The sequence below is a fragment of the Mobula birostris genome, chromosome 23 (assembly GCF_030028105.1).
Source record: "Mobula birostris isolate sMobBir1 chromosome 23, sMobBir1.hap1, whole genome shotgun sequence".
Classification (NCBI taxonomy): domain Eukaryota; kingdom Metazoa; phylum Chordata; class Chondrichthyes; order Myliobatiformes; family Myliobatidae; genus Mobula; species Mobula birostris.
Window position 1 is genome coordinate 39,102,803 of NC_092392.1, and position 18,735 is coordinate 39,121,537.

The 18,735-nt window shown below is 42.4% G+C and overlaps 1 protein-coding gene across 5 annotated transcripts in view; it reads left to right on the forward strand.

The window, feature by feature from the left end:
• The window catches only part of celsr1a (cadherin EGF LAG seven-pass G-type receptor 1a), a 422,758-nt gene that overhangs the window by 289,364 nt on the left and 114,659 nt on the right, over positions 1 to 18,735 (forward strand). For all 5 annotated transcript variants that reach the window (XM_072241527.1, XM_072241524.1, XM_072241528.1 and 2 more), the window contains exons 15-19: positions 119 to 239; positions 3,726 to 3,909; positions 5,939 to 6,040; positions 13,651 to 13,745; positions 16,870 to 17,079. In XM_072241527.1, the coding sequence (XP_072097628.1) occupies positions 119 to 239; positions 3,726 to 3,909; positions 5,939 to 6,040; positions 13,651 to 13,745; positions 16,870 to 17,079 (712 nt within the window). The remainder of the gene's footprint in view (positions 1 to 118; positions 240 to 3,725; positions 3,910 to 5,938; positions 6,041 to 13,650; positions 13,746 to 16,869; positions 17,080 to 18,735) is intronic.

Consider the following 18,735-nt stretch of genomic DNA (forward strand, 5'->3'; position numbering starts at 1 on the left):
GGAGATGGCTGCCAGTATTCAATGTAAATTTGTGCCTTATGGGTCTGAAAACAAAATAGTTATGATTTGAAGAATCCTAACTGTTGAGACCTTAATGGCAATTTCTGAACCTTTCCAGGATAGATCTGCCTTGTCCAAGAGGGAGGTGGGGGAATCCCATCTGTGGTCCCTGTAACTGTGATACCAACAAGGGCTTCGACGCTGACTGCAACAAGACGACAGGAGAGTGCAGATGTAAGGTAGGAACATTGACCAAAGTCCCACTTACAGAACCACGAATGTTGAGCTTTATAGATTTCTGCAGTAAATCATTTAGGACCAAGTCAGCATTTTTTTTTGCATTGAATAGGACAGGCATTTTTGCCTTCCTCCCATGATTGTCCAGACTCATATTTTCATTCAAAGACTATATTGGGAAAAATGTCTTCAGTTTTCAATTCCAGAATGTCTCAATCTACTTGGATGATTTCCTTGATAGTGCAGGCTGCCTCAACATAGTCTTATGGGGGATAATGTGCAGTGTGCATTGGTTATTGAAATTTAACACTAACCAGAGGCTGTCAATATATTGTTTTTACAGCATGTCGCTCTCCACATATTTGTGATAGCTTCCTGACTGGAGGATTGATCAGCTAGAGTACGGGGAATGCCTGGTGGTGTGGGAGGGGTTGGACCAGGAGATCCATCCATCGAGTGATCAGTGCTTAGTGCGGGCATTGAGTTGGGGGCTTAAGTTGGGACTTTGGGATGGGGATGAGTTCAGTTGCTGGGGTGGGGTGGTTGAGTTAGCGATCAGGGATGTGGTGGTGAAGTTGGGTGATTGGTAGTGAGGGATATTGGGTGATTGATAGTGAGGGATATTGAGTTTTGGTAGTGAGAGATATTGAGTTGGGCAATGGTTGACTAAGATGATATTGAATTTTGTGATCAGTATTTGGACAGGCTGGGGAAGGAAGTCAAGTGAGAGTCGCATATGTGAGCGAGGGTTGGGTATGTGAGTGAATATAGAGACCAATAATATAACTTAAAACAGACTCATCCAAATTGAGTTTCTGGTGTGGGCCTTGGTCCCTCTTAGTTATTCAGATACAGCCTTACACGACACTGTGAAATTATCATTCTGCAGGAGAGACCTGGGATGTTGTGAACAGATATTGTCCCCAATTAATCAAGTAGCACACAAAAATGTGACACTAGGTAATCTAATTTTTGGGCAATTCTGTTTTCAACCCAGCTCTGTTACCAGATTTTAGGTTTTATATCAGGATAAAGTATCCTTGGCAAACAATAATTAGCAAGGTAAGAAAACACCTCAATGACTGTGGAAGCCAAGTCTGGATGTATATTTAAGGCAGAGGCTGGTAGATTCTTGATTAGTCAGGGCATGAAGGGATACAGGGAGAAGGCAGGAGATTGGGGCTGAGAGGGAAACGGATCAGCAATGATGAAATGGAGGAGATAACTCGATGGGCCAAGTGACCTAATTCTCCTATACTGGTTATACTGGTTTCCTCCAGGTGATCCGCTTTCCACCCAAGTTCAAAAGGTGTACCGGTTGGTAGGTTAATTAGTCAGTGTAAATTGTCCCCTGATTAGGCTAGGGTTAAATTGGGGGATTACTGGACAGCACAGCTCTAAGTGCCAGAAGGGCCTATTCTGCACAATATCTCACTAAATAAATAAATCTTATGGTCAATGTGGACCTGTTGTTAGCAAAGCTAATAGTGTTAGTAGCAATGCTTCACATACAATTTCTAGATTGGAGTCCAGATTTGAACTTCGTGTTCTTGAACACAACAAATAAGTGGAAGTAAGACAGGAATTTGTAGGCAGTAGGCTGATTCCCTGTTGATAACATCAATCAAATAAAATTGTGGTTTGCATTTGAAAGAATGCAGCTCTTCTCCTCCAGGGCTCAATTATTCAACTTTCAGTAGAAAATGACAAAATAGATGCCAAGGAGAGACTGGACTGGGGCAGATTTTAATATAATGATGATTTCACATTAGTGCTTTTTGCCAAAGGTAAAATAACAAGTCCATACAAAACCATAATTTGGGGGATTAACAGTGTGCCAAAGAGATAGAGCAGTGAGCTTTCGGGCTTTGATGTGAATTCCCCCTCACAGGAGATGAGAGGAGATGGTTAAATCTCATAAAAGAGTAAATATGACCCCCAACTCTCAGTGTGGGTCACCAGATGATGTTTCCATAGAGTCAGCTGGTGAGATGCACAGATATTTCACATTTAACTCAGGATCACACATTGTAACTGGGAAATTGGTTTAAATTTAACTTGTGTGTTTGGGATACTCAGCAGTGGACTGACAAGGGAAGCTGTTGGAGCCAGTTCTAACAACAAACAGAAGAAAATCTACAGATTCTGGATATCCAAAGTAACACACACAAAAAGCTAGAGGAACTCAGCAAGTCAGACAGCACCTATGGCAAAGAGTAAACAGTCAACATTTCGGTCCGAGATTCTTCATCAGGTCTTGATGAAGGGTCTCTGCCCAAAACATCAACTGTTTACTCTTTTCCAGAGATGCTGCCTGGTCTGCTGAGTTCCTCCAGCATTTTGGAGGCGGTTCTAAATTCCTTTCACAGAATTCCTTGCCCAAGTCAGCCTTTGGGCATCTTTACATTGGCTGCAATCTTGTACTGGCTGGTCTTCTACCAAGCAACCGGCCTGCCTGTCACTTTGACAGGTGGCCAGACAGGAATCTGAAATAAACAACATTTCTGTGAGACTTTCCCTTTAAATTCAACAGGACATCTGGTTTTCTAGCCTTACACGGCTTCCCCACATTCCTCCACAATCTATCCCCCCACACACGCACCTCATCAACATAAATATTGGTGCCAGAATATCATAAAATTTCAAATGGCTTTTATATACAGTCATAGAGATATGAGATTACTGCAGTCTGAAGCAACAAACAGAAAGCTTTAGGAACCCGGTGGCGGGGGGGGGGGGGGGGGGCGGTGTTACGCAACATCTGTGGAAGAAAATTGATAATTATTATTTCATAAGAGTCTCATCCTGAAACAGTGACTGTCCATTTCCCTCCATGGATGTCACCTGACCTCCTGAGTTCCTCCCACATTTTGTTTTCTAATCACAGCTTTTTACCTGTGATCATCTCCTTTTAAGATGCCTACTTGAAGGAAGCTTGGTTGAGTATTTTGTTTCATGGTCCTTGTTAATGATTTTGCTTAAATATTCTTTTTAAAATTCAGCTGACAGAAGAATATTTGTTGTTCATTAGTGTGAAATGTCCCTATTCTACCTTTGCTCGAGAGTTTTCCCCACTTTTTTAAGCTAGACAGATAGATAATTCCAGTCCTGGCATAGCTGTAGTTTAAGGCAGTTCTATCATTCACCAATGCCTTACAGTACGCAAGGAGCCAGTGTAAAAAGACAGTACTTCTTGGAGTTCTAATGAAAGGCAGATTCAAATATTGATTGAAATTCCTTCAACTTCTAACTACTAAATGAACTGTACAAACGATATAAAATGGCCACCCTGATGATGATTAATTGCTTATCAATGTGATGGTGAATAATCCACAACAGCTGTGAGCCCACAAGTAAGCAATGAGATCTAGTAATTAGAAATGAAATAACAATCCAAATTAGGAAAGACATAACAGTCCCTTTCGTTGGAGAAGGCAGTCTCTCCCACATATGTAGTGTACCAAATGTGGGCAATCTTTCCATTGCAGGACAACTATTACCAGCCACGCAATAGTGACACGTGCTACCCATGCGACTGTTTTCCAACTGGCTCCCAAGCCCGCACTTGTGATGGGGAAACGGGTCAATGTCCCTGTAAGTCTGGAGTGATTGGCCAGCACTGCAACCGCTGTGACAACCCTTTTGCTGAGATCACCAGTAACGGGTGTGAAGGTAAGCTGAGTCCCTCTATAGATCATTTGTATAATCTATTTCAACAGCTTGAGTAGTCTATTTTATGTTCGTTTATTCGTTATGTTCCGCATCACATGATGTAGATGACCATGACCATGATTGTTCTTGACAAATTTTTCCACAGAAGTGGTTTGCCATTGCCTTCTGCTGGGCAGTGTCTTTACAAGACGGGCAACCCCAGCCATTATCAATACCCTTCAGAGATTGTCTGCCTGGCATCGGTGGTGGCACAACCAGGACTTGTAATATGCACCAGCTGCTCATGCAGCCATCCACCGCCTGCTCCCATGGCCTCACGTGACTCTGGTCGGGGTGCTAAGCAGGTGCTACACCTTGCCCAAGGGTGACCTGCAGGCTAGCGGAGGGAAGGAGCGCCTTACCCCTCCTTTGGTGGAGGTGAATCTCTACCCCACCACCCAACATTTTATGTAATAGTTATATTGGAATGTCATATTTGTAATTTTTATTATTAGAATGAGGAATTGAGTCGAGTGTGGGAGAGTGAGGAGTGATTTTATAGAGATGTGTAAAATTAAAGTTCAAAATGTGACAAATGTATTTCCTTTGGCAGTAATGAGGAATGAGCTAGGCAGCACATTAGAAGTTCAAAAAACGTCAAAATTCAAAAATAAATTTATTATCAAAGTACATATATGTCACCATATACACCGCTGAGATTCATTTCTGTGGGTGTACTTAATAAATCCGTAATATCTAATAACCAAAATAAAATCAATGAAAGACAGTACCAATAGGGGCATTCAGCCAGTGTGCAAAAGACAACAAACTATGCAAATACAAATACAAAGTTTGTAGAAAGAAATAATAATGATAATAAATAAATATCAAGAACATGAGATGAAGAGTCCTTGAAAGTGAGTCCATAGACTGTGGGAACATTTCAGTGATGGTATGAGTAAAGTTATCCTCTTTGGTTCAAGAGGCTGATGGTTGAGGTGTAATAACTGTTCCTGAACCTGGTGGTTTGTGTCTTGATGCAACTGTGCCTTCTTCCCAATGGCAATAGTGGGAAGAAATCATGACCTAGGTGGTGGGTGCTTCGCAGGCCCTTACACCTCTTCCCTCTTCATTGTCCAGGGCCCCAAATGTCCTTCCAAGTGAGGCCCCACTCCACCTGAGAGTCTGTCAGGGGTCATGTATTGTATCCAATGCTCCTGGTGTGGTCTCCTTTATATCGATATGATCCGATGCAGATTGGAGGACTGTTTTGAGCTCTGTCTACCACAAAACACAAGACCACCTGATAGCCACCAACTTCGTATTCCCATACTAACATGTCTGACCAAGGCTCTCCTCTACTGACATAATGAGGCTAAACTTAGGTTAGAGAAGCAACACCTCATATTTTGTCTGAGCATGGACATCGATTTCTTTAACTTCCGGTCAATTCTCCCCACCCTTTTTTATCTTTCTTTTCCTTCCCCTCCTTTCTTTTTCCATTCCCTATTCTGATTACCCTCTCACCCATTTCTTTACCTACCCATCCTCATGATCTGCTTACCTCCTCCCTCTGGAGCCCCCTCCCCTCACCTTCTATGCTTCCCATTAATTTATGGGCTCCTGACCTCTTTGATTTCTTCTTCTTCAGCCCCTTACCTCTTTCACCTATCGTCTCCCATCTTCTTACATCATCCCCGTCCCCCACCCACCCACCTTCCACCCTCACCTGGTCTCACTTATCACCTGTTGGCTCGTACTCTTTTCCTCTCTCACTACCTTCTCATTCTAGTTTCTGTCCCCTGTCCTTTCCAGTTTGGGTGAAGCCTTGGCTCAAAAGATCGACTATTTTTTCCCTTCCATAGATGTTGAGTTCTTCCAGCATTTTGTCTGTGTAGCTCAGATGGGAATCTGTTGGCATGGACCAAGGGCCAAAGAATCTGTTTCCCTGCTATCATCCTATAATTTACAAGTAATGTCACAAGTATCCAGAGGCAATGTGTGCTATTTTCATAAAATCATTTTGTGATAAATGTTTAACTTATTTCAGTGAAATACGATGTATGTCCAAAAGCCTTTGAATCAGGCATATGGTGGCCACGGACAAAATATGGACGACCAGCAGCCATGCCATGTCCCAAAGGATCGATAGGTGAGTTGCTGTGAGATGATTGCTTGCGATCTTTGGCTCATATCTTTGAAGGTGGGGCTTCTTTGCATATTGCCTAAATTTTACAGCTGTAATTATAGCAAAACTGACAGCTTCCGTAAAAATTGGCAGTCATTTAGCAATTTCCATTCATACGAACTTTAACCAGGAAATCCCAAAGTTGTTGGCATCCTTTTCTACAAGCTGCACTCTTTTTTTAACAGCATTCTCCAGTATAATCAAAGGAAGTTAGTGATTTAATGAAGAATTCAGGTGTATGCAGAATATTTCCACTGCAAAATACTCTGCTTTGTTACATGGGATGCGGCTGAGTTTTTAATGACATACCTAATTGCTAAGCCTTAATTCCTTCTGAGCAAACTAATCCTAAAATATTAATTTAATGAATTTATAATTACATAATTCAAAGCAATGTATATATTAAAATAAACAAACTATATAGTTAAACAAAATGTATTTAAATTACTTACTAACTGCCCATTACGCCACTGGCAATTAGGGCAGCAGTGAAGGTCCTCCATCTCTGGCGGTGTTCAGGGCTTCCTTCATCGTGACAGTAGCTTCCTCTCGGTTTTCACTACTGTCAGTCAGGCAAGTCCCGGGTGGTGTATCAGGAATACTGTTGCATTCAAATGTAGGAAGATTCTTTATTGCTGTTTCCGTAACATTTTAGTTTTACCATTCAGGGTTGATAGGCCCAAGCTGACCCCCTAAATCTGGAGGTCTGGTGGACCATTCTTAGTCTGCCTCTGCCCTTTGACCTGCTTGGCATGGGCGACTCTGCCAAGATCCGAAGCCTGAAGCCCTGACTCCAGCCAGGGTAGCTCTCCAGGTCACTGAGGTATGCAAGCCTCCAAACCGCATGACAATGTTGTGGTCCTCTTGGAGGATATTTAATATAGTTAGTACCTAAAGGTACTGGAGGCATGCTCCAATTTCTAATTCTCACACTGAAGTATTTAAAATATTAGTTAAAATTGTACATTGCCTTCCGGTTTGCTGTTTGTTTGAACTCTTCAGAGGTGATTGCTTGCTCAGCCATCTTGGTGGCAATACAGTGGGTAGATCCTAGGGATTCCCTAGAATTAATTCCAAACGGCAGCCAATATATGGAGACCAGTCGTCGGCACTGCAGGGGTTGTTCAGGGCTTGTGAGCAAGTTTCTTTGCTGTAGCTGGCAGACAGTAAAGTAGAAACTCCTTCTCCTCGTTCCCATTTCTTGGCACTGCTGCCATTTTGATGACTATTACATCATCATCGTCGTCATTATGTGCCATGTCGTATGATGTAGATGATCATGGTCTCTTGATCATGATTATTCTTGGCAAATTTTTCTATGGAAGTGGTTTGCCATTGCCTTCTTCTGGGCAGCGTCCTTACAAGATGGGTTATCCTAGCCATTATCAACACTCAGAGATTGTCTACCTGGCATCAATGGTCACATAGCCAGAATTTGTGATATGCAGCAGCTGCTCATATGACCATCCACCACCTGCTCCCATGGCTCCACATGACCCTGATCAGGTGCTACACCTTGCCCAAGTGTGACCTGCAGGCTAGTAGAGGGAAGGAGCACCCTACACCAACGGTCCCCAACCACTAGGCCACGGACCGGTACCGGGCCGCAGAGCATGCGCTACCGGGCCGCGAGGAAGCGATATGATTTGGAGATATGAGTCAGCTGCACCTTTCCTCATTCCCTGTCACAGCCACTGATCAGCCATTGCGCATGCGAGGTTGTGACCCGCGCGTCATCTGTGTCAGGGTGGGAAGGAGATCAACTTCTCAAGCTTGCAAATGACGACGGGCTGAAAAGTATGTTTGACATAACATCTCTGTCGGCATTTTGTATCAAAGTCAAGGCTAAATATCCTGAGGTAGCCACGAAAGCACTGAAAACGTTGCTTTCATTTCCAACATTTTTCTGCGAAGCGGAGTTTTCTGCAATGAATGCAACGAAAACGAAACTGCGGAATAGACTGGACATAAGGAGCCCGGTTCGAGTATTGCTGTCTCCCACCACCCCTCGATAGGACCGTGTTGTTGCAGGAAAACAAGCTCAGGGCTCCCACTGATTCAGCGATATTGGTGTGTTCAAATGATTTTATATGTTCATACGGGGGAAATATGTGCTGTGTGTTTAATATCCAAACATTACTTAAAATGTTATGATGCTATTGACTTATAGGTGACCCTATAACAATTACAGCACGGAAACAGGCCTTCTCGGCCCTTCTAATCCGTGCCGAACGCTACTCTCACCTAGTCCCGCCAACCGGCACTCAGCCCATAACCCTCCATTTCTTTCCTGTCCATATACCTATCCAATTTTTCTTTAAATGATAATATCGAACCTGCCTCTACCACTTATACTGGAAGTTCGTTCAACACTTCAAGCTCCCCTGTCCTCCCCTGATAATTGACTTATCATTATATTCATGCGAGGAAAATATGCGCTGTGTGCTTAATATTAAATTCGTTAGATAAACCTTTTTAGAAACAAAATTGAGTGTATTACCCACCTATCGCCTATATTCCAGTAGTGATTAACACTCAACCCCACGAACAGAATCGCCAAAAAGGATTTGCTGGGGGCGGCGGACGGGCGGGGCGGGAATCGGCAGGTCACAATGCGCATGCGCACTGGTGCACATGCAAGGCTTCATGACCATTGTAGTCTTTCTGGATAAACAACGCATTTGACTGCTATTCTTGTCCGTTGGCAACCCTACCCCCACCCCCCGGTCGGCTGGTCCGCAAGAATATTGTCAATATTAAACCGGTCCGCAATGCAAGAAAGGTTGGGGACCCCTGCCCTACACCTCCTTTGGTAGAGACATATCTCCATCCTGCCATCCAGACTATTGTATACATTTCTTAATCTCTGAAAGATCCGTGCTACTGAAATTACACTCCAAGGCTCTTACTGATTTTTTTTGGGGATGGTCATTGTTAATGCTCCATAAAACTAATTACAATATTTGGCATTGGAATAGTGGGATAATTTCAGCTCACATTTTAGTCAGTACTAGTTTGCATATGTATGTTGACTCTTTTGGTCTCAATATTCAAGGTATATGTCAGTACCTTCATGGATTCTTCAGTAACCGATCAAATAACTTGATCGAGAATTAAACGCAATTTGACTTCAATAAATTTGTGCTGGCTGTGATTGGCCCATATTTTTTTCTTAACTTTCAGTAAGGTGTGTGACCTTTCAGTACTGGTTGAATTGGATTCTTTGTTCCAGGTGTATGAACTGAGTAATATTTAACCATCACAATTTAAATTCCTGACATCTGTTGTTTGTTCAACTTGTGGTGGAAAGTAAGCTAACAAAAGTCACAATATGACCTGGGTTCACTAGTTGTTCTCAACCTTTCATTAAACCTGCCCAGATCCTCACTGTTATGGAATATAATTCAAACAGTACTGCAGTCAAGTGCCATAAAAGACATTCTGGAGTAAATTGTTGAAATTCAGATGAAAAATTACAATACTTGGAAGAAGAACAGTGTGTATTGAAGAAATGGAATATTGGAAAGTTTTTATAATGTCTGATAGAGACACAAGAGACTGCAGAAGCTTGAATGTGGGGCATCAGCTGTAAGATTTCCACCACTGCCTGTAAGAGTTTGTACATTCTTCCTGTGACCATGATTTCCTTCGGGTGCTCCAGTTCCCTCCCACATTCCAAAGGCATCCGGTTAGGGTTAGTGAGTTGTAAGCATGCTTTGCTGGCACCAGAAATGTGGTGACACTTGTGGGCCTCCCAGCACAATCGTCGCTGATTTGATTTAATGCCAATGACATATTTCACTGTACGCTTTGATTTACGTGTGACAAATAAAGCTAAAACAGTCTTTAATGGAAGTACTCAGTGTGTCAAGCTGCATCTGTCTGCTTTTTTACCTCTGTCTGCTTTTTTACCTCTGTCCCTTTATAATGCCTGCTTCTTGACGCAATAGCCTTGAGTATCTAACGTCTACCTTGGACTTTCTGTCACGTTTTCATGAAATACTAGAGCATTCTTAATCAAATTGTGCACAATTAAATAACTATACAGAGAACAAGAGTGAAGAACCTCAGATAAATCAGTGAGAGTTCATTCATTTGTGAAATATGTTGGTTCTTCTCTGGATATTTTGATGTTTACAAGTTCAAAGTTAGCTTGATTATTAAATACAAGAAAACAAAATCATATATTGTTCTTCTAATGCAGGAAATCAGAACCGAAATGGAAAATCCCAGAAATACTTAATGTCAGGAAACACTTGCTGTGAGACAGTGTATGTGATTTGAACATTCTAACGAAAAATCATGGCACAGAAACCATCTGTTGTTTGGCCAGCCAAATATTCTTTCTTTAACCCTATTTTATTTAGAGTCATTAAAATTTTGTCTTGAAAAGGAGTCGATTTTTTTTTCTACAATGAGTTTAGGCAAAAAACCTAAGTGGGATGCTCTTATCTGAAAAATGCCAAAGAAGGAAACAGCCAAAAGTCTCTGTCTTTCCCGATGTAATTCTATATCCCTGTCAGCTAGAATTCACCATCCACATCTCAGGGTCTGTACTCAGATCATCTCTGAGGCAACAGAAGATACTAAAGCTCAAAAGTTCAAAGCAAATTTATTATTTAAGTACATATACAGTATGTCACCGTTTGGTCAGAGTTCAATTACAAAGAATGCTGCTTTCCTGTGACAGTTATATATTGACTTGCATACAATCTATTTTCAGCATGTTCGGTTGCATTGGTGCAACATTAAAATATGTTTTAAATCAAACAGTTGACAAAGTGCATTTACTTGTAAATCTGTCCAAATGTGGGAACTCTTGAATGAATTTGAATGGCCAGCAAGCTGACTGGAGTTGAGTGCAATCTGTGACAGATATTTTCATTTTAAAAAATCAATGCACCCAGAGGTGCCAATCAGCAGTTAAATGTTCTGTTTAATCAACGGGCAACAGCTCCAGCTGGATTTTTACAGCAACTTTTGTTTGGGTTCCATATGCATTGCTGCCAGAAATTGAAGTGAATTCATAGATGTTATTTTCATGCATAAAGTTGTTAATTATAAGTAAGGTATCGAATATTCTCCTCCAGGCTGATTCTCCCCCACACTTTGTCATCCTTTCCCTCACACACATTTCTGCAGCCTTGGTCTCACAGTTCCCTAAGCCAATATCATTGGGACTTCTTCGGGGAATGGTATGATTGTACAAATGTGAGGGGTTACAGCTGAACTTGAGGGGACCGATATCCCTGTGGGCAGGTTTTCTGGAGTTGTTGGGGAGGGTTTAAGCTAGTTTGTCAAAGGGATGGGACCCAGAGTAGTATTTCAGAGGATGGGGCAGTTGAACTAAAAGTAGATGCAACCTGTAGGGAGACATGAGGAAGGAGGCCTCTGTTAGTCAGCATCTACCATGGATATTGCATCCTAGCTGCCTAAATACACAAGCCTGGGCAGTACGATATGGAGAGCAAGCTGTTGCCTATGGAGCAAGCTCCCCCTCTCCATGCCTCTGATGAACCCAAAGGAATGGCAGTGACCAATGCAGTTTGGCACCAGCAGCGTCTCAGGAGTAGTCAATCAGCATTGAAGTCAATATAGGACTGCCTTAGGGACTCCAGCTCTGGATTTTTCTCCAGAGAGTTTACTTCTGAAGCTTTCCCATAAGTGGGTATAGCAGCAAGCCAGTGGAGATTTGAGATCAGAGTTTTCCTTCTCCTAGATGAGCTGCCAACCATGGCTGACGAGCCCCATCTGCCCAAAGCGACTGGTTTTAAGACCACAGTAACCCAGCTTTGTCCCTTTCTCTGTCAGTCAAAACAGTTGCATTGGGCTTAGTAGCTAACCCACGCATGAAGACCAGGAGCTGTGCTTGGTTGTTGGAGGCCATTTGAGTCATATGCCATTGGGAACATTTATTTAATACATAGTGGGAGCTTATCTGTGCTTCCACCTCTGGCTATAATAACCTTAAGGAAACTGTGAGGCAGGAGAGGCATCCTGGGACGGGCATAACTACTGTCAGTTAGATGGGTTCAAAAGTGTCTATTTAACAGGAGAAGCAGCAGAACACGGGTGATAAACTTAAGGAATGGGTTAGTATATGGAGCTACAACGTATTGGCCATTACAAGGACTTGGGTGTCACAGGGCAGGAATGGCTGCAGAATGTTCTGGAGTTGAGATGTTTCAAAAGGGGCAAGGAGGGAGGTAAAAGAGGTGGGGAGTGGCATTGCTAATTAGGGATAGTATCACAAATGCAGGAAGGGAGTGATTGTCAGTGTGGGTGGAAGTTATAAATTCTATTGGACAGACCCCATATAGCAACAGAGACACAGGTGCGAAACTTCAGGAGGAAAAAATAACAGGTTTTTTTTTTGTCATGGGTGACTTCATCTTCCCTGATGCTGATTGGCAGCTACTTAGTGAAAAAGGTTTAGATAGGGAAGAATTTATTAGGTGTGTCCAGGAAGTATTCCAGACACAATACCTATTCAGGCTGACTCGAGTTGAGTCCTTATTGGATCTGGTACTAGGCAATGACCCTGGTCAGGTGACCGATCTCTCAGCAAGTGAGCATTTTGAAGATGGTGACTACAAACCCCTGACCTTTACCTTAGCCTTGGACAGGGATAGGAGCAGACAGTATGGGAAGGTATTGACTTGCGGGAGGGGGAATTATGCTATGAGGCAGGAACTTGGGAACGTAAATTTGGAACCAATGTACTTGGAAATGCACAGCAGAAGTGTGGAGGTTGTGTAGAGAGCACTTGCGTGGGATTCTACCATTGAGGTACAGTGGGCTGAAGCAACCACATATGATTGAAGATCTGAAACATCCAGACAAGAGGAAGAAAGAAGTATACTTGAGGTTAAGGAAGCATGGATCAGATAAGCTCTCGAGAGTTAAAGGTTAGCTGGGAAGGAGTTTAAGAATGGATTTAGGAGAGCGTGAATGGGACATGAGAAGGAGGATTAAGGAAAATCCCAAGGTGTTCCACACGTACATGAAGAACAGGAAGATGACTGAAGTCAGGGTAAGGCCGTTCAGAGATTTAAAAAAAAGATCATATGTGAAGGCATGTTTTTTGAGGTTAGGCTGAGTGAGCTGGGGTTTTTCTCTTTGGAGAGAAGGATGAGGAGAGGTGACCTGGTAGAGGTATACAAGATATGAGACGTAAGTAGAGTGGACAGCCAGAGACGTTTTCCTAAGACGGAAATGGCTCACACAAAAGGGCATAACTTTAAAGTTTTTAGAGGGAAGTATAGAGGCAGTGTCAGAGGTAGGTGCATGGACCGCACTGACAGGACTGGTGGTGGAGGCAGATCCACACATTAGGGACATTTAAGAGATCCTTAGACAGGCACATAGATAAAATAAAAATGGAAGGCTATGTGAGAGAGAAGGGTAAGAAGGTTTGCCATGACATCATGGGCCAAAGAGCTTGTACTGTGCAGTAATATTGCATTGGCTGTAACGTGTGTGGTTGTCACCTTGAAGGTGTTTCAATGTACTGTTTGTTATTAAAGTAATGAGCAATGGCTCAGTGGTAATCAGGTCTCAATTTTGCTTTACAGGCACTGCGATTCGTCACTGCAACGAGGAGAAAGGCTGGCTTCCCCCTGACCTTTTCAACTGCACCACGCTTACCTTCATTCAGCTCAAGTCTATTGTAGGTCCTTTTATTGTACATGTCAGTGATGCCACTAAAACAGTGATATAAAATAAAATACTGCAGAAGCTACAGGTGTGAATTAAAAACAGAATACACTGAAAGGCATGTATGCAGAGAGATTTAGATAATTTTGATGAATTGGCAGGTGGCTTTGCCTTTCTCAAATTTCTGGGTACAATCTGATTTCTCCTTCCTCTGTCAGTACTTTGTGATGTAGTCTGTTTGTCCTCATAGACTACAGGAAATGTGCCGTACTTGACTTAAGCTGCAGTGACCAGTAAAGCAGCTGAGTAAACCTTTGCTGCAACTCAAGTCTTTTTTTTGGTATCATTTTCACAATTTTTTTCCATTCTTACCAATGATAAACCTTCCCATCAGGCCACGTGTGGAGACTCCATTTTCCCTTGAGTAGTCTTTGGCATGCATTTCTGCTCAGGCTTTCCAACTGATGCTTTTCGGTCCCGCAAAACAATAATACTTTCCTATTGTGCTTTTATAAGGTTAGTTAGAACAAATGTCAGTCTTAAGTTTTTGGAGAATCATCATCCTTCAATACCTCTCATCAATGTCTATTCATGCTTCTTGCATCAGAGGGCCAGAGCCCATAATGGAGAAACCTGATGATATCTTCCAAACTGACACTTTAGGAGCCACAGTTGCTTTATTACAATTAATAGTAATAAAACAGCACTGCAGACTATCCTAAAGATGCTTTTGAAAGTGGCATAAAAATGTGGTCTTCATTTGTAAATACATAGAACAATGTTATAAGGGTTCCCTGCATAAATCCTCTGTGTGCTATTTTGATTGCTGACCTTTCTGTTGCAAGTTCTCACAGCTGCCAGCATTTAGAATAGCAGCTGCAAATATGGAGGCAAAGAAATATACCGAAACATAGAAGCACTCTTGCAGTTAGAGGGGAATATTACTGTTTAAAGAGTGGGTGCTGGATTGATTGGATATGCATGGGATAAATCTCGCCCAGGCTGAGAGGGACCTGGATAGGGTTTGAACAGGAACATATGTAGTATTACCACAGCAACACACATAAAATGCTGGGGGAGCTCAGCAGGTCAGTCAGCACCTATCGAAATGAATAAACAGTTAACCTTTCGGGCCGAGGCCCTTCATCATGACTGGAAGTGAAGGGGGAAGATGCCAGAATAAAAAGGTGGGAAGAAGGGGAAGGAAGACTAGCTAGAAAGTGATAGGTGAAGCCAGGTGGATGGGAAGGGTAAAGGGATGGAGAAGAAGGAATCTGATAGTAGAGTGGACCATGGGAGAAATGGAAGGAGGAGGGGCACCAGGGGGAGATGATAGACAGGTGAGGAGAAGAGGTAAGAGGCCAGAGAAGGGAGTAGAAGAGGGAAGGAGGAGGGAAAATATTACCAGAAGGAGAAATCAGTGTTCATGCAATCAGGTTGGAGGCTACCTAGACGGAATATGAGGTGTTGCTCCTCCACCCTGAGAGCGGCCTCTATGGCAAAAAAGGATGGCACAGAGTAAGATGTCACAACAGGAATGGGGATAGGAATTAAAATGTTTGGCCACCAGGAAATTCTGCTTTTGGCGAATGGAGCAGAGGTGCTCGACAAAGCAGTCCCCCAATTTATGTTGGGTCTCACCGATGTAAAGGGGAGGGGCACATCACCAGGTACAGTAGATGAGCCAAAAGATTTTCAAGTGAAGCGTTGCTTCATCTGGAAGGACTGTTTGGGGCCACAATGATCCCCCAGTCTCTTTATCTTGCCTCTCCTTGTTCATTGCTTCTGTGGGATAAAGAGAACTTGGATGGGGTGGGGTGTTCATTCTCAGAGTTAGGGTGATCTGTCCAATGTAGCAATGAGCAGAAACCAGTGAGATGTTGAGAGATCAGTAGCAGCAGCCTGCACATATCCTGAGGCTAAGAAGTAGAAAGTGATTCTGAATTTGAGGTCCACAGGCAAAACCGTCCAAGCACTTATGAAAGTTTGTGATTCATATAGCAATTTGCAGTGAAGACAAAGAATGCATTTTGAGTGTTGACACTTAAATTCACTGATCAGAAGATATATGGCTGTCAAAACCTGTTCTATGAGTAAATAAGAACTTTCACAACATGCTGGAGGAACTCAGCAGGTTGGGAACTGGAGGAATAAGAACTATTGTTTTTCCACACTATTGAGTTCAAAGATCACATGGGTGAATAATTTGGGCCATTTCACCATTGTTGGCTCACTTTGGTAAGGCTCATACAAGTACAAAGGGGCTGAGGCGAGCAAAAATTCTGGAAGAAATGCAGAACTTGAATATCCCTCTGAGTGTTAGGACATGCATAAACGTGCAAAAGATCTCTCACCAGTTTAAGCTAATTTGCATCTTAATTACAAATACTATTCACCTTGTCCTAATGAGGGGGCTTAATCTGAAATGTCAGCTCTCCATTTCCCTCCATAGATACTGCTAGCTTCACTGAGTTCCTCCGGTATTTTATATATTATTCTAGATTTCCAAATGTGCTACTTTTCTTGTGTCTCCATTTCCTTTAGAGTTGTACAGGACATTTCCAGGCCCCGGGAATTATTAAGGGAATGCTGTGCAGTCAGAGTGTTGACTGCACAGTCCAGTAAGATACTAAATCATGCTGATGTGGATGTAAGAGACGCCATGCTAATACATAATGCAGAGCAACACGATTTTCCAAGGATCCTTTTAATTAATTATTCATAATTCAGCAGCAAGAAAAGTGTATTAACTAGGCATTTAACCTTGAGGGAGTATTAGCTGTAGCATTCTGTGATTTTAAAAGTCTTTATGTACTTCATCCTCTGTTGGGTTGTGCTTTTTAAATGCTAGAAGACATAGAATCAGACTTCTGCCATTCAGCCCATTGAGTGTGGTCCACCATTCCATCATGGCTGATTTATTATTCCTCCCAACCCCGTTCTCCAGGAAGACCACATGAGATAAGGGACAGAATTAGGCCATTCAGCCCATCAAATCTGCCGTCCTATCATGGCTGATTCAGTGACATGGAGGCAAGAGAATGCTTAATTTATAAATGTAGACCATTGTTTATTCAGATTGATCTTCCGGTTTTTTGGTTGTGATGTCAATGTTTTTTTTTGCATTCTTTAAATAGATGGAAAAACTCCATCGCAATGAAACCAAGATGGATACACATAATTCAAAGAAACTTGCCAGCATGCTAGAGAATGCCACCAAGCACACACCAACATATTATGGGAATGATGTGAAGATAGCCTACAAGCTGATAAAGAGGATTCTTCAGTATGAAGGAAACCAGCAGGACTTTGAACTAGCAGCAACTCAGGATGTAGAGTTTAATGAGGTTGGTATAACTGCTGCGTTGTTTATTTTTATATCCTTATATGACAGAGTACGTTAGGTAAACGTACTCCTTACATACGTGCATTCTCTCTCATTTTCTCTCTCTCTCTCTTTCTCTCACACACACTCACTCACTCTCTCCCTCCCTCATTCTTTCTCTCTCACTCTCTCTCTTTCTCTCTCTCTCTCACACACGCACTCTCCCTGTCAATCTGCTGTCGTTGTGCTGAGTGTACACACTTCAATGTCTTTTCGGTATATTCACATGAAGGGTCCGGGATGCGCTTAGGTTGGCTTTTTTCCCGCCATACATGGCAGAATATTCCAACTCTTTAGTGATGATAATGGCATCAGTCTGTCTCAAGAGCAATGGAAAAAGACCTCTCCGGGTCGCAAGCCTGGGCGGAAGGTATGGAGATCTTGGGATGCCCAGTCATCAAGATTCCCCACTCTGCCTCACTGGTGTAGTCCAAAGGAAAGCAAAGAAATCAGTCCTGATGAAGGGTCTCGGCCCGAAACAACGACTGTACCTCTTCCTATAGATGCTGCCTGGCCTGCTATGTTCACCAGCAACTTTTATGTGTGTTGCTTGAAATTCCAGAATCTGCAGACTTCCTCGTCAATACATTTGGCACCAGCTTGGATGCAGGAGCTGCAGGAAGGATATTCAGTGGTGTCCACCCGCTTCAGGGGCTCCACTCTGGATTTTCTGTCCTGGTTTACTCCCGCAGCCTTCATCTCTCCCAAGGCTTTAGTAATGGGGATAGGTAAATGTGTCTATGTTGTTGGCATGCTGCAATTAATGTGGATACTTCTGTTTATTTGGTAATATTGTTGTAATTCCATTGTGTGGTGCATCATGTTCTACTTCATGTGTCGTCTGAAGTGAACTTTGTTGGTAATCAAAGGTGGTATGGTCTGGTGTGAAAAATGGAGGTGAGTGCCCTCAGTACGGGAGAGAGAGATAGGAACTGAGAGGTGTTCACACTGGACAAGAATAAGTGCAGAGCGATTATTGTATTTACTTGTAAATATTGGTATTTTTCTTTTCACTACTTTCAATAATTTCTGTAAGTTTGATTTTTGATGCACATAATGAACACCCTTGCACTGAAGTGATAAAGGACTCCAGCCACTTTTTTTTGGTCATAACCAACCTAACAGCTCATTTCTCTTAAGGCTTCCTGTTGCTCACTGCATCTGTGAATTATTTTTCAAGCTTTTCGAAAGAAGGCAATTTCGACTATATTTCGCACTGTCTTTTACCTCCGATACAGGCATAATCTTTCCAATCAGTAATATACTACATCAATCTAAGCAAAAGTTTATGGTATGTTTTCATCCCTCATTTCATTTCTCTGGAGATGCATTGAGCAAACTTTATGTTTGGAACATACAAATTCTTCACCCTTGACAGCCTCCTGCCAGGTAGTTTGAAATCTTCTGATTTTCCTTTGATAATTTTGTTCAAAGATTTTGTCAGGGTACTGCATTTATTGCTAGTCTGAGACATTGGAATTGGCAGATTTTCATATCGAATGTGTTAAGTAGTTTCAAGGCAGATTTTAACTTTATTTTATTCCATTTCCTTGAATTTCTTCCCTCCGTTGCCTCAAAAATGCAGTTATAAAGTAGATTAACCTGTCTATCGGTAGCT